The following is a 16837-nucleotide window of genomic DNA, read 5'->3' as shown; positions in this document are numbered from 1 at the left end:
TAGGTAGACTTAGCATAATAAAGTTTTTTAATTTCCTTAAGTTGTTTATGAATATAATGTTTAATTTTTCCAGTTAAAATAGTCTTTTAAAAAATTAGACCAGCTGATTCTAAAGTTCATATGATAAAAGAATAACCAGAAAAATTGTAAAAGCAAAATAAAGCAGGTTACCCTACCAGATATTAAACTATTATTATAAAGTCTCAATATTTAAAATACTGTTACAGACACAAGGATAGTTACAATAATGGAACAAAAGAAAAAGTTCAGAAATAAATCCAAATACAAAAGAGAATCTGATAAGTGTATTACCCCAGTTGAGTGGGGAGAAAGTCAGTAAAGGATGGTGAGACAGCTGCAGAGCTGAGTTCACAAACAAAAAATCAAGTTGAATCCATATGTCACACCGTGTTTCAGGATAAATTCAAAATGAATAAGAGATTTAAACATTTTTAAATGATGCTACTAAAGTTCTGGATAGAAATGTGAAGATTTGCATTTTACTTTGGTGTGAGCCTGGGCCTTGCTGACCTGTGACTGCAAATCCAGAGACCATAGAGGAAAGATTTGTAAATTAAACCATACTTAAAAAATAATTCTTCACATTAGAAGATCCTTAGACAAGGGCAAAAGACAGACATAACTGTTGGGGAGGGTTAGGGCTAATCTCTAAAGAGTTACTGGAAATTGTTTAAAAAAAAAAATTAAAAGGCCAGTAACCCAACAGATAAGTTGATTAACCATATGAGCAATTCACAGAAAAGGCAATACAGATGATTCTTAGTGATATGAAAAGATACTCAATCTCATTCATTATGAGAGAAAAACCACTTAAAACCATAGAGAACTAGTTTTCACCTCTGTAATCACCTTATATTCTCTGTTGGAGAAACTCTGGGAAAACTGGGAAATACAGTGGGAACTTCAGTGGATATAACACCTATGGAAGTTAATTTAGTAGTGTCTATCACAATTACAATTGCATTTTAAAAATTGCATATAATCTACGCTTGTAGTTGCATAAAGCGTTTTTTTTTGTGTGTGTGTGTGTGTGTTTTTTATAATTGTAAATTGAAAGAAGACCAGTTAAGTACTTCTGGTAAGAGAACATTTAAAGTAATGTGGCATTTCCTCAAGTTTTATCTCAATTTACTTAAGAAAGTTCTAAAACTGGTTTTCTTTAATTACAGCCTGAACCACCAAAGAAGCCATCTAATTGGAGAAGAAAACATGAAGAATTCATTGCCACCATCAGAGCAGCTAAAGGCCTTGACCAGGCGCTTAAGGAGGGGGGCAAACTTCCTCCTCCTCCTCCTCCTTCTTACGATCCTGGTACGCGGGGTGCTGCTGGCAGAACGTTTATGTGGGGAGACAATACTGATAGAATTTGTATACATTTTCCGTTGTTACTGAACTTAATTCAGTGTTGAACACAGAAATGCATGTTTTTATCACAATAGTTCTATTTAAACATAAAGCATTATAATATTTTAGAAATTATAGTAACTCTTAAATATTAATATTCCAAGAAATATTTTAATAATGGCTCACTGTGGATTGAAATGTAGATTTAGACTGTTATTGTCTAGTTCTTTGGAATATTCTCCCTCTGGGAAAGAAAACAAATTATAACATTGCTTCTAAAATGTACAGTTCATGTGGGGAAACTACCAGATAGACTGATATACCTAAATTATACCCTAAACTTACATACTATTGTATTTTCTTTGTTAGGTACATTAAAGTTGCTTGTTAATGTTAACAAAAGTAAGGCAGGATGCTGAGAACACATTTGAGATATTAAGATACTGAAAGATTTAAAATAGCACAGTTGACACTTTGACATTGGTTATTAGACTAGCCTAAAGAGGTAGTTATTTTAATACAACAAATTAGCTGCATTAAAATTGTGTTAGTATTCTAGATTGGGATTTATTTCTTAGTAAAGAGAAATTTCTTTAGAAAATGTAGGTATGATCATTTTTTAACATTTTATTGTAGAGAAGTTGGCAAACTATTTCTATAAAGAGCCAGACAGTAAATATTTTAAGCCACAGGGTCTCTCATTTTTGTAACTACTCAACTCTGAAAGTATGGCAGGAAATCTGCCACTGTTGCAAGAAATCAGCCACAGACATATGTAAATAAATGGGTGTAGCTGTGTTCCAATAAAACTTTATTTATAAAAACAGGCAGCAATCAGTCTGGATTTGGCCTGGAGGCCCTAGTTTGCCAACTCTGTTTAGAGTAATGAACTTTAATTTTCTCAGTGTTTTGGGACTGTCCTAACTGGGTTTGGGTCTCTTCTAATCCTCCCTTAATTTTCCCCATAAAGTTTAATTTTCTCTCTTTTGAAGTTATTTGTATGTTACGTCTTATTTTACATGATTGTATTTCTCAAGTTTACATAAGCCAGGGAGCAAGGGTGACTGTTCTTCAGGATAATTTGGGCTTTAGAAATTCTTGAATCTCTTAGTCCTAACAAAACAATTTCTGTGCTATTAGACATGTTAGACCTATTCCACTAATTAACAGGATAAATTTCTAAGCTTCAGAGAAGTATAAATTCTAAAGTGCAAACTCCATATCATTTTAGACCTATTCCACTAATTAGCAGGATAAATTTCTAAGCTTCAGAGGAGTATAAATTCTAAAGTGCAAACTCCATATCAAAAAGGAAAACTGTTGAAATAACTTGAGATTTTTTTTTTTTTTACATTGCTAAATTTTTATATTCATGTCTTCTCCGTGTCTCAATTGAGTTCTTTTACAATGCGATAACATTTGGTTTGCTTTGGGATAATTTGGAGATTTAATTTTAATTAAAAGAAATTTTATTTACAATATAAATTGCATCTTAGAATATTTATCATGGAAACATTTGTTCTTTCTTAAATTTGAAATAATTATTTTAATAAGGTATATTGTTATCACTTCTTCCATCTGTTGGGACTTCTAAAAAGAAAACTGTATAAAGCTGATTAAACTATTTCTTGACAATTTTCCTCTAATTGAAATAAAAGATTTTAGCAGATGATCCCAATTTTTTAAATATATTTTTAATGTAATGTGATATTACTGCTTAAGTAGTCTACCAGATAAAAATATGTATATATGATGAAAACATACAAGTATGGCATTATATAGGCAAAAAAGAAATAACATTTTTCTTCTACTTACTCACTTTTCATACTGAGGATTTATCTTTTGGGTTTTTTTTTTTTTCTTCCCTCTCAAATTTGATTCTAAGTGGGGAGAAAATTGGAATTTATCATATATTCGCAGACTGTTCCTTTAAAACTCTTTACTAAGTTTAGATAAGGCAGGTTGGGTGTTTATAAGGAAAAGAGAGTTTCGGCTTATCAAAAGTTATTACTTATACATACATCTTGAATTAACGTTCATAAAACCTTCCAATTCTTTACGTCGCATTTCAAGTACTATGTTATTAATGTGTTTCTTTTTTCTATTTTAGATTATATTCAGTGTCCATATTGCCAGAGGAGATTTAATGAAAACGCAGCTGATAGACATATAAATTTCTGTAAAGAACAGGCAGCACGTATTAGTAATAAAGGCAAATTCTCTACCGATTCCAAAGGAAAAGTGACTTCTCGGACACAGGTGAAATGCTCAACTTAATCGTTTCTACAGACAAATGAGAAAATGACTTTTTCAAGTTCACTGTTTTGTGTTTATACTTTACAGAACATTTAAGTACAGTTCTCTCACCTGCAAAAATTTATGTTACTGTTCAGAGATTTAGTGAGCAATTTGAATGGCTAATTGAAAACAAATAATGAGAATTAATTAGTTTGAAATGGACTTGAGTTAGTAGAGATGTGAAATTATACAAATTTTAAAGAGGTCTTAGGAAGTAAGAAATTAAGTTAAAAATAGGTAAAGCAGATTCAGAGGAAACCAGAAGAGTTAGAAAAATGAAAAAATGGCAATGAAATCCTCGTTTGAAAATCATGTAAGTACTAAATGTTTCCATGTTATATATAAATAATATACATGAGGGAATGAAAATATAGGGTGAAATCCAAACTGCTACCTTAGAACTTTTAGGCAAATAACATTTCACGTATTTAAGCCTTTATATCTTCATCTGTGAATGGGTAATCTACACGATTATTTTAAGAAGCAAATGAAATAATGCATGTGAAAGTACTTAGCAAACCATAAACCATATATGTGAAATTAATGTTTACAGTATTATTGTTTTTCTTCAAGCAAATTGTTATACACAAAAATTGATAGTGTCATAATTCCAAGCAAATTTCATTGTTTACAAAGTTTTCATTTGTAAACAATTTTTTTAGTGCTGTAAATCTAGCAGACAGAAAATACATTCATTTCTCTTGTTACTTATAAATTAAACATTAAAAGACCCCATTACGGTTGGGGCCTCTTGGAGGGAATCCTCTTACTGAATTTTTGTTAATATTATTGGAAATAAAGTACATCATTATTAGCATCGTCATGTGGGAAAAGAAGAGTGACTCCTTTTGAATAATTTGCAAAGCAGATGTGAAACAATGTATGTCTTTTACATAAGCAGTTAGAAACACTAATAACACTTTTTTGTTTTGTTTCAAGAATAAAGTAGTCAGTACAGCAAAGGAAATACAATAGAATATTCATATTACAACAACTTGGTGCCAAATGATTGGTAAATGTAAAATCCAGGTAGTCAATAGTTCCCACCTTAAATTATATCAGTTCTGATTCTATGCATAGTCATATACAGAGGGTGCCAAAAAAATGTATACACATTTTAAGAAAGGAAAAAACTGTCTTAAAATTGTAATAATATATACCGATAACAAAAGATGAATACAAGTCATGTGTACATTTTTTTGGCACTCCTGGTATATTCATTTTAATCTAACCCTGTATTTTCTCATCTCTGTTCATTCAAGAAATTTTTAATGATTACCTTCTTTGAATGAGACACTGTACCAAGTACTGGGTCTATACTGTGGTTCCCCGAAAATAAGACCTAGCCAGACTATCAGCTGTAATGCGTCTTTTGGAGCAAAAATTAATATAAGACCCAGGCTTATTTTAATATGAGACCAAGTCTTATATAATATAACATAATATGAGATCGGGTCTTATATTAATTTTTGCTCCAAAAGACACATTAGAGCTGATGGTCCGGCTAGGGCTTATTTTCGGGGAACATGGTATTGGTAAACTAAACAATACTTTTCCTAAAGATGCTTAAATGCATCCTTGTTATACTCATATGTAGCAACTTTAATCTGGCCTGACTACAGCTACTTTTTGACTTTGCTCTGATCAAAATAATGATACAAATATGATGAAGATCTATTGCCTACAGGTGAAAACCAGTTCTATTTAATTAAACTTTGGTTATTATTAGTCATTAGGAATTTTATCAAATTCAGGCATGGTTATATTAGAGAAGACCTATGAAGAAATAGCAAACCAAAAATGTCATTTAATATATATTACATCAAAACATCTTACTATTTTAAACGAACAGATCATGCTGAAATAGCCCACCTGTAACTTGGGTCCTGAAGTACTCTTTCACCACATTTGGCTAGGTTAAGTTACCTTCTGAACTTAAAGCAATGTGATACACAGTTTATTATTGAGGTATTTTCAGTATCCTCATTGATTGTTATCCTACCTATTCTAACGTAATGCAGTTTTAAGTCTGACCCGCTTTTCATGACTACAAGTTGGTTTTCTTTTTCTAGAGTTTCGTATAAATGGACTTGTACATATATACTGTTATGTGTCTTTCTTCTTTAACTTAGAAAAATGATTTTGAGTTTCATGCATGTTGCATGTGTCAGCAGTTCATCCTTCTAAATTGCTGAGTAGATTATTTCATTGTATTATCACCACATTTTGTTTATTTATTCACCTATTGATGGATATCTGGATTGTTTCCAGTTCTAGGCTATTATGAATAAAGCTGCTAGTAATGTTTATGTACGAGTCTGTGTGGACATACATTTTCATTTATCTTGGGTGAATACCTGAAAGCAGATGGCTGCGTGATACAGTGGTCGTCCATTTACATTTTATAAGAAATAACCAAACAGTTTGCACAATGCATGTACCATTTTACGTTACCACCAGCATTATAGGAGAATGCAATTGTTCCTCATTTTTATCAGCACTCAATGATATCAGTCCTGAGCATTTTCCGTGTTCAGTTGAAGGTTTGGTTCAAATAGCGCTTTCTACCATTGTATCAGAAATGAATGTCCTCCACGTTCTTTAGGCTTTTTGCAATTTCAGTAAAACATCTTTGTAAATATAAACACTAAGGAAATTTATTACATTTGTGATCTGTATAAAAACACATGAAATAAGCACCTAACAAATACTTAATGAAGTGTACAGTGCCATTAAAATGAATTTATCCAAAATTGTTGATAGCTAGACTCATCCTGAAAACTTATAATACTGGTAGAATTTCAGCCAGATGTTGTAAAATAGATAAAATACAGCTCAGTAAGGAAGGAGTCAGATTATCTAGGTCAGGGGAACAGCACGTTACTGAGAGGCAGTTGAATATGCTTTACACAGGAGGCATTCAGAGTAGTATGTGGATTCAGTGAGAAAACTAACCTGACTCGTTCTGGGTGAAAGTCCTGGGAAATCTTATAGGTGATAGATAAGGTGGGCTAGGTTCTGGATATCTCAGGAAACCTGACAATAAAACAGTAAAATGGTAGGAGGCCTAATATAGAGAGGGGAAAAACAAAGCACCTTTTGAAAGGAATATTCAGCCTTTTTCTATTTGTAAGCCACCTAGTTGCTACTAAATTCTAATATGTACATAAAAATCTTGAGTCCCTGGTACGTGATGCTATCAGGTCCCTGCTGTCTGAGTCCTGCCTGGACACTGACCTCTCCATAGGAGATACACTGCATCAGCTCCCTGTGTTCATGCTGGGCTTTTTGCTGTGTTTTGGTAGTTGGCACAAATGAGTGGGTCTTCAGTTCTTAACCCAGTTGTGCGGACCCTATTTTTAGTAGACATGTCTGATATTTTGACAAGTCATTGCTGTTAGTTTTAAAATCTTGCCTAATGTCTTCATGGGTATTTTAGTGGGAGAGACTGATACTAACAGATGCCCTTTGAAACCAGAAACACCTCTTAGGTTTTCCAAGCAACTGTCTTTATATGGCTCATCTCCAGAGTCTTCTAGTCATTTGTTCATCTGATAGTTACTGAAGGTTTTCTGTTTCCCAAGTGCTTAACAAATTTCAGTTTCTGGCATAATAGTTCCAGATGTGCATGCTCTTTGTGTTTGTGTGTGTGTCCCTTTTGTTAAGATTCTTTTTTGTCAAGACTGAATTTCAAAGGGTTGTAATGTTTGACTAATTTTATTCTGATTATTGGTATAAAATATGATTTGATTTGTGAAAATCAGGTTAAAACCAGTTTTCTCATGAAGTCTTGAGCGTTTAAATAATGTCTGAGGCTAAATCGCAAGGACACGTGCCAGCACGCTGATGACCTTACAGTTGAAACACTGGGCTATACTGGACGTGGCACGAGTCTTAATTTCTGCTCTCTTGTTGAGTTGGGGTGTAATCCTGAGCATGTTTGTTTATATTGGAGCAGGTGACTGATAAGATATTTTTGTATTCAGTACTGAGCAAAATTTTGCTCATAAGTGACAGTACAATAAAATTAATAATGCAATCCCTCTAGAGAATGGAGAAAAAATAAAAATAGACAAGATAAGCTGAAATACCCTATCTTTTCTCAACCCATATCCCATTCATCTGACAAGATATGGTGAGAAGAGTGAAGCCAGAATTAGCTCTTTCTCTTCATATTAGGGAAATCTAAACGGCAGCTATTATAAAACTTGTCCAGACTGATACATAATGCTACCAATTTTTATCAGGAAATATGGCTGGATTACATATACGAAATACAGAACCATAGCCAGGAACATGTAAAAGTCTTGACCTTTAAAGCACCACCGAGAGCATCACACGTGTTTCTAAGTTTTTCTGTTAATGTTTGCTTGGAGTTTAAAAATCTAACATTGAGGGAATATTTTTGACTAAACCGTTTTTTTCGCGCATGTGAACTGGCAAGAGTTGCTCTTATTTTAGCGGTGAGACATCCGAGCCTCACTTTCCGTATACCAGTTTTGAGAGGGAACATGTTTTAGCAAACCCGTCTCTGAGCTGACATTTTAACCTACACTTTCTCAGTGTGGAGAACTCAGTGGCTATTAAAAAGAACGCTCATTTAAGGGAATGTGAGCTTTTGAAATACTAGTTTACAATCCATAATAAAAAATGATGTTGATAAAATATTTTATTTTTATTATTTTAGTATAAGCCACCTGCACTTAAAAAGTCAAATTCTCCTGGAACTACGCCAGGATCTTCACGATTACCGCAGCCGAGTGGCATGAGCAAAACTATTGGAGGTAATGAGACCCGCGAAAAAACTTTTTTACCTTCTTCCTGCCTTCCCTCCATCCCTCTTTCCCTCCCTCCATCCCTGCATCCCTCCTTCCCTCCATCCCTCTCTCCCTATCACTCTCTTTCTCTTTTTTTTTTTTTTGTTGTTATAAAAACACTGTTGGTAGAGAAGGAAATGAAGATGGTATTCTATTCTTGATTATTAAAATAGATTATAATTAGCAAGAGACGGGGAGGATAAGTAGTTATTTCTGAGTAAAAATAATGTAACTTTCAATAGCTTCTACTTTAGATATTTTTATAGTTTTTTTTAGATTAAATGTGTATCCTTGATGTTATTGATATAATATCTGTTCAGAATAGTCAACCAAATTCTTTTGATTCTTTGACCAGAGTATTTTTCCCTCATTTCTACCTAAATCTAAACTTGCCAGTTGTATTTAATAGACACATGTTTAATGGTTTGAAAAAGATATTGACCTCTACATTGTACCGTTATTTGTATGTAATTTGTAAGAAAGAAATAAAGAAATTAGAAATGAAGGATGATATATGTTATTCCCTGGAAGCTTCATTTTTAAATAACTTGTTTTGATTATTGCCACTAACGCATTGTTTTCCTTGTCAGATGCTCTGTTTTATGTGATTTTTTTTAAAGTGTCATTAAAACCAATGCCTTTTTTATTGCAAGGTGTGCCTTCAGGTAAAGTGTCTTCAGTTAGTAGCTCTTTGGGAAACAAACTTCAGACCTTATCTCCCTCCCATAAAGGGATAGCAGCCCCTCATGCTGGGTAAGTCTACATTGAACTTAATTTATTTTATATATACGATATATATACGATATATATACGATATATATATATATATATATATATATATATATATATATATATAGTGTGTGTGTGTGTATATATATATATAATTATATATATGATATATATACATACACATAAAATACTAAGGTTTTATTTTGCTTGAATAATTGGCTTTTTCGTTAACCTTAATTTTTAGTTCTTTTGTCCTGTAACGTATTGCTGATCAGAAATACAATCACTGCTATTGATGGTCTAAATTAGTATAACCATATTAGAACAAAAATCTCGTGGCATTTATCAAGAGTCTTTAAAACATTTTTGATTGAATGATTTTACTCTGAGAATCTAAAGAAATCATTTGAAATACAGAAGATTTTTGTAATAACCATAATTCACCAAGCTTTATGTATCAAGCACTGTGCTAGATATTTTACGTATAATTTTATTAAAACCACCCCAGTACCAGAAGATGAGAGGTTCAGAAGCACAGTGATTTCCTCAAAGCCAGACAGGTGTTAAGAGTTGGAAGAGGATACAGATTGGGGTATTTTTAGCTCTAAACATTGGTCTCTTTTCAGGTGTTTTTATTATAATGTTAAAAATACAAAATCACCTAAGTATGTATAGCTTTGTTGGAAGAGCAAATTTGGAAAATCTATAAAGGGATATTATGCAACCATAAAATATACATAAATTTTAATAGGATGGTTCTGCTATAACAAGAGGACTACAGGATACAAACTCCATGTTTGCTGTGGTAGAAACTAGAAAATGTGTGTAGACAAAAAAGAAAATACACTGAAATGTTAATAGTGGGTGGTTCTTTTCCTTTTACTTCATTATTTTCCAAAGTACTTTTTATCTTTCTACAATTTTACATACATGCTTTCACTAAAGTAGCATAATTAAGCTTTCAACAATTATTTTAATGTGGGGAAATGGTTGGTAACACTAGAGACTTTAATAGAAGTCTTCCTTTTCCAATAGAAACTCACTTTCTCTTCCATTTTGATGTCAGAAAATTAAGGATTGCTATACGACCATTAGAATAAGGGCTTATGTCTATAGCTTTAGAAATATTCATTAAATTGATTTAGGAAATACCAACTTTAGGAAATACTATTTTTAGTTTGTATAGGTTGTTATTTTAGTTTGTATGAAATATATACGAGGGTATACCTCAGATAAGAGTACTTGACTTTTGTTTCCTAATTTGGATTATAATAGAAAGTGCAAGAGCTAAAGGGAATTTAATTATTGTAGAAAAAGAAAAAAATCAACTAACAAGATCTGATTATTTAAATGTTGTTGTTTTTTTTGCTTTTTGGTGTGCTTCCAAAAAGAAAAGAGAAGAGACAGACTGTCCTCAAGAAAGAGAGAGGTTATCAGTAGAACAGGTAGTTGAAAAGTAAAAGGTTCTCATCTTCCAGTGATAAAAACTGATTTGATTTTTTTTCTCTACTGAGTTGACTTTAAAGATAGACAAAACCATGTGTTTTAACTTTACAAAGCATTTTTAACCATATCAGAGAGAACTGCATTTCACATTAGTTTCCAGTGTTTATAGTATTGTTTATATTAGGTTGGTGTAAAAGTAATTGTGTTTTTGCAGTTATTTTTAACCTTTTAAATCGCAATTACTTTTGCACCAAGCTAATAGTTTCATTTATACTTGATTATGAATTAAAAGCTGGTAATTTCCAGTACGTCTCCTATCATACTGTTAATTTTGTCAATAGCAATATTAAGTTGAACTGATACCGTGTGTTCTTAAATAGGGCCTGTGAAGCTGGCTGGGACGATCCCAAGGGGCACTGACTTTGGATTAGAAAACTAAGCTTCTAGGTCCTGCTTTGCCACTAAATAGCTGCATCACTTTGTGCTGATCTCCTTTTATATCTCTTTTCTGTGTCTCTCTGACAACATTCTGTGACTCTGGTTAGATAATGACAACAAAGTCTGATCAACATTTACATCATCCCAGGGAGAAAATACGTTTTTACTAACAATCAAAGATTTTGAGCCCATAATTTTATATTATGTACTCCTATAAGGCCACGAAGATTTAAAATTTCTGGTTCTCCTACGTCATATTAAACTATCAAACATAACTGTTCAAATCCCAATTGTCCATTTATATATGATCCTTACATGTTAAAGGAATGTTTTTAGCTGCTGGGAAGAGAGCGGTGGTGTTTGCTTCTGGCTAACATATTGCTATCTTAACTGGAACATTACTGTGTTACTGTATGAAATAGAACCATTCATGGCTGTCTGTCTAGTGGCAGACTTCATTCTTTTTTTAGAATTACTGAGATAATGATCTGTTTGTTTCCCTTTGGATTGTAAGCTGTGTGATGGTAAAGCTTTGCATGCCCTCTTGCTTACAGATGAAAGTACAAAATGTAGTATAATGCCCAGCTTATAAGCACAGAATAAATTTTTGACACATAAATGAAAAAAGTAACGAATTAATAAATTAAATCCCTCGTTTGTCAACCTATTGGCACATCATAGAGTCACGGTCCTGGTACTAAAGGAATAATTATGTGAAGTTTGTATGGCAGCTATTATTTTCACTGACAGAGGATTCAGGATCGAGTAAAGGAATAACTGAAATGTTCAAGAAATTGAGCATCTTCTGAGATTAGTAAAATGGAATAATTTCAGTGACTTGGGATTGTTTAAAGCCTGGCATATACATAATCTTTATTGTGGTCAGCTTTAATCATGCATACCAGTGGTCTGTAATATTTAGCATATATTGGAGTCATACTACAGGAAAAATTTATCTTTACACTTGTAAAAATTCTCATGTTTGAAAATTAATTTCTCAATAATCATCTGTGGGTCAACTGATTTTAACAGATTTCTTTTTTAAAGTAAAATGTAAACCCAGTAGAACTTTTTCCCTTATTCTAAAAGATGTCTATCTCTAATCCTAGATTTTAGAAGTATGGTGAAACACAGAGCTTTTAAATAAATATTGCCACATTTGAATTGTCACAAAGTTCACACAGCCATGCTTTGAGAATCGTGTTTTCTTAATGGTTAATTACCAGCTTAAATGGATAGTTCAGCTAATGATTTTCAATAGCTAAAATATGAAATTTCAAAGCATCTCTGTTCAGTTACTGGGAAAAACAGTTTACTTTGGAGCAACAGAATGCACATAAGGAGCATTTCTTAACACAGAAATTGAATGTGGATTGAAGCCTTTAAATTCCCTTTGATAATATCACTTTTGCAGAGATTTCATTTTTTTTTTCCCCCAGTTTCCCCTCATCTTTTTACTGCTTTTACTTATCTTTAGCTACTGGAGGTTGAGTCACAGAAATAAGGGGTTTGATAGAAAAGGAGACATGAGCAAGGAAGTGTTTATGTTCTCTAAAATAAATGTGGAGATGGTACATGAGAAATGATCTGTTACATCTTATGTCCTGTGTAGTTTAGAGAAAGGGTTAAGTGTTTGAAAGTTCTTTCACAAACTAATACTTAAAAAATTTATTTAGTTACCCCAACATTGACCTTTATTACATGGTATTCAAAAATATATGTGTAATCAAGATTTTATATGTATATATTTAGATATGTTTATTTTATATATCAATACATTTATATACAGAGGATGCCAAAAAAAGTATATACATTTTAAGAAAGGAAAAACCTGTATTAAAATTATAATAATATATACTGATAACAAAAAATGAATACAAGTCACGTTTGACTTCTGCAATTACAAGAGGTACTCAAAGTGGTTACCATCAGCGTCCAGACAGTTCTGATTATGGCTAACTACTGCTTGAACAACGGTGACAAAAGTGTTAACATCTCTTAAAATGTATACATATATTTTTTGGCACCCACGGTATAACATATTGATATGTGTAAATTTTTGTATATGTACAGTCTTGATTATACTATTGAGATTTATAAATTTAGGTTGTTTTGTATGCTTTTACCTTGATATCAGCATAGTATAAAGTAGCAAGTTATAGCAGAAGTTTAAGTGATTTTTAGTTTAAGAATAACATTTACTTACATTTAGCTTAAGTAACATTTGAATTGTTTGTGTATTTATATATATGTGTGTATATATATAAATATATACTGTGTTTCCCTGAAAATAAGACCTAGCCGGACCAATCAGCTCTAATGTGTCTTTTGGAGCAAAAATTAATATAAGACCCGGTCTTATTGTACTATAAGACCCGGTCTTATATTAAAATAAGATAGTTCTCCTGATTTCATAATTTTCCCTGCTCCCTCCTATGAATGCACATTGGTTGGTGACTGTACGTGTATATGAGATTGTTACTTGATTGATGTACAATGATATATCTACAAACCAGCAATTCTTCCCTTATCCTTTAGGTGGAACTCCTTTATACTTTTGGTCTGGCCTCTTAACATTTTTACATGCGATTTTTCACAATTACCATCCATATTTGTTCACATAGGATCATATTTTATTTTCTCTGAATAAATTTCAGAGATAGCTATTCTTTGCTAGAAAGTCAAATTGGGTAAAGATATAAGTATTTATATGATTTCTTATTTTATTTTTAGAATTTTAAAATGCAGGGGAAATGATAAAGTAATAAAGAAGAAAAAAGAGAAAGGTTCTATGAATTCAGGGAAGGGAAACAATGAGATTATTTGGGAACTCCATAAGAACAAGCATCAGATCTGTCTTATTTACTAGAACAACTTTCAGTTCACTTCAAGCTTCACAAATTTTACTTGAAACAGTTTTTGTCTTAAGTGTCTTCATTGATTGCATTGTCCTGCTATGTGTAAATGTAGCATTTATTTGGAAATTCATCAAAACTGGTAGGGTGGCCTAATACTCAGAATTTTTATATTTAATATTGGACATTGTGTGACGTATCTGAGGATTCTTTTTGACATTGGTCCTTACCCCGGCAGTCAGATAATTAAGAGCTTGGGGGTGTGGGGACTTTCTGATGAATCAGAATAATGTCATTTAAAATATATATATATATATATATATATACCCAGAAGCAAACAATAGCAATCTCCTTATGGGTACACCTTTATATATTTTAATAGTAAGATGGACAAGTTAGGCCCTCCACTTCGAACTGGAAGACATGTACAAAGGTTGTATGACAGTGATACAAAATCATACAGTGCCGTCAAAAGACATGAGTTATTTCCCATTTACAAGTAAGTATTTGTAACTCCGTTTGGTTAATCTTTTTCAGATATTTCCTTAAAAGCTTTATATAGTGGAATACTATAAACTCATATATGCCTATACTTTTAAAAAATTCTTATTTTAATTGTTTTTAAGCCAAGAAATGCTAAATAATATTCTAGGACTTAAAACACTTTGATTTTTGGTGAACATTTCTATTGTCCTGAAGCTTTTCAAGAGCATACATTTTATTCCATTAAATTTTAATTTTTAAAGGGTTGAAATAGTAGTCACTTTCAATAATTGTTATTTTTTATGAAGCTTTTTTTAGGAGTAATATTTTTGAAAAGAATATAGGGATTATGCCATATATGTTATATAATATTGCTCGATTATCTCATAGTTGTTGAATTGTTATAAAAAGGCAGGGAAAGAAAGATCCTAGAAAGCGTTTAATCTAGGGATCTTCAGTCTCTTTGTGGATGGTTATAAATTCCACATAAAACGGGAAGGATATGGCAGTCATTTCGGAACACATAAAACTTCACGGTTCATTAGCTTGGGCTCCAATACAAGTCTAGGCCTTTCATTTTTAAAGTGATGAAATTAGGGCCTAATAAGTTACTTGTTAAAGTTGACAAATATATTAGATATACAGTAAAATAAAGATGGGCGAAGTCTTGAAGATAGTCGCAGCAGCCCTGAGTATTTTAAGTATAACAGTTAATGATAAGTCCTAGAAGGAACGATCTGGGCCCTAAGCCATTTTTCTTTTTGGTACTACACCTGCAGGAACCATTGACTAGCCGGAAGCTGCATTAAGTGCAATTCTAATATTAAAGCTTCTCTTATAACTTCTTGAACTATAACGGGCAGATTCCACTGTTCAGACTCTGGCCAGGAAGAAAAATGTGTTCCCCTTGTGAGACGGGGGCAACATGTTTCAAGTACTGACCAGGACTCTGTTTCCCAGTCTCTGAGAACGGTTCTTAACAGTCAGATTCTCTCTCTTAGATGTTACTAAAAATACCTGATTGACATTTAATAATGGCAGCTATTATTTATAATCGTATTTTTTCTCTAATGTTTTTATTTTCTAATTATTTGAACAACTTTAAATTATCGATATGGTAAAGTTGTGTGTGTGTATATGTATGGGTGTGTTTGTATTATCTGTATACCTCAGGTACATACTATGTAAAAGTGATAGGATTTCTAACAGGACTTTGTTCTAGAGCCAAACAATAAAAAATGCTTCCTCTGCTCATGACTGTCACTGGAGGAATTGCCATTCTTTGGCAATGATTGTTTAGAGATCGATTTTCTAAAAAGGGACTGTAGCAACATCCGTACAGGGGCTATATGAGAGTAAAATACACCTCAAGATGGACTTGCACTGACCATTTGAAGGTTATTTGAGGTCTGGGGTAACCCATGCATGCCCCAAGGTGATTTCTGTAGAAGTTTAGAAATAATTTAAAATAACTATTCAAAGCAGCGTCCCTTTGAATGGTAACATTGCATTTAAATATAAGATTTGTAATATGACCCACTAAATGCAAGTTCAAGTACTCTGATCATGCAATAGCTTTGCAAATTACTGAATCTCTCTGACTCTGAGTTTCTTCAGCTTTAAAATGCGTTCTCTTTTGAGTTTTTGTGAAGGTTAAACAAAGCGAAGTATATATCATGTCTGACATCATATTTGGCATGTAGTGGGCATTTGAAAAACAGATTACCTGTATGTATTTTCAAGGTCACTATTTAAAATTCTAGGAAACTCTCTCCAACTTTGCTGTATAAGTAGAGATGGAAGACTCTCAGCCAAAGTTTAAGAACTTCTGTTCTAAAGGAATTTTAAAAAGTATTCTGCATGTTCATCTAACATAACATTGCTTATCTCTGAAATGAAAAGATTCAAGTAAATCTCTCAAGAGGGGGAGGGAACTAATTTATTGAACATCTGACCCCAAGTTCAGCAACATACTGACTGTCTCACCTTGGGTCAGGTACTTAACTGCCCTTTGCCTCTGTTGTAAAAGGGAGTTATTAAGTCTCCCTACTTGATAGTATTACTGTGGTGATTAAATAAGTTTATATATGAAGGCAATGAGACATGTGGCTATACCAAGTAGTGGGCACCATAATATAAATGTTAACTTGTAGTAGTAGCAGTAGCCACAGTGGTAATGAAATTATCATCATCAGCTATTCCAAATGTTCAAATAAATTACAGTTATGTCTCGTAACTTCCTATAAGGTAAGTGATGATGGACTCCGAGAGGGTGACCACTATCACCAGGTTGGGCAGTAGCAGTGGGATTTGAATAGAGTCATCAGAATCCCAAAGCCTATGCTTTTACCATTATAACGCCATATACTCTTCTAAGTTTTCTTTGGTTCCTGAAGTTTCTGAAAG

General features: G+C 32.6%; 1 protein-coding gene across 3 annotated transcripts in view; it reads left to right on the top strand.

Moving 5' to 3' along the window:
* Nucleotides 1-16837, top strand: part of ZC2HC1A (zinc finger C2HC-type containing 1A) — a 35202-nt gene that overhangs the window by 15615 nt on the left and 2750 nt on the right. For 2 of the 3 annotated variants that reach the window (XM_019725612.3, XM_019725604.3), the window contains exons 4-7: nt 1191-1332; nt 3476-3624; nt 8351-8447; nt 9134-9233. In XM_019725612.3, the coding sequence (XP_019581171.3) occupies nt 1191-1332; nt 3476-3624; nt 8351-8447; nt 9134-9233 (488 nt within the window). Of the gene's footprint in view, nt 1-1190; nt 1333-3475; nt 3625-8350; nt 8448-9133; nt 9234-14330; nt 14448-16837 lie in introns of all 3 variants that reach the window. The other variant, XM_074318402.2, reaches the window with a different exon arrangement.

Source organism: Rhinolophus sinicus, chromosome 7 (genome assembly GCF_057876585.1).
Source record: "Rhinolophus sinicus isolate RSI-liver-muscle chromosome 7, RSI-T2T, whole genome shotgun sequence".
NCBI classification, from domain to species: domain Eukaryota; kingdom Metazoa; phylum Chordata; class Mammalia; order Chiroptera; family Rhinolophidae; genus Rhinolophus; species Rhinolophus sinicus.
The sequence above is the reverse complement of the archived record's forward strand: the minus strand, read 5'-3'. Positions and strand labels throughout refer to the sequence as shown.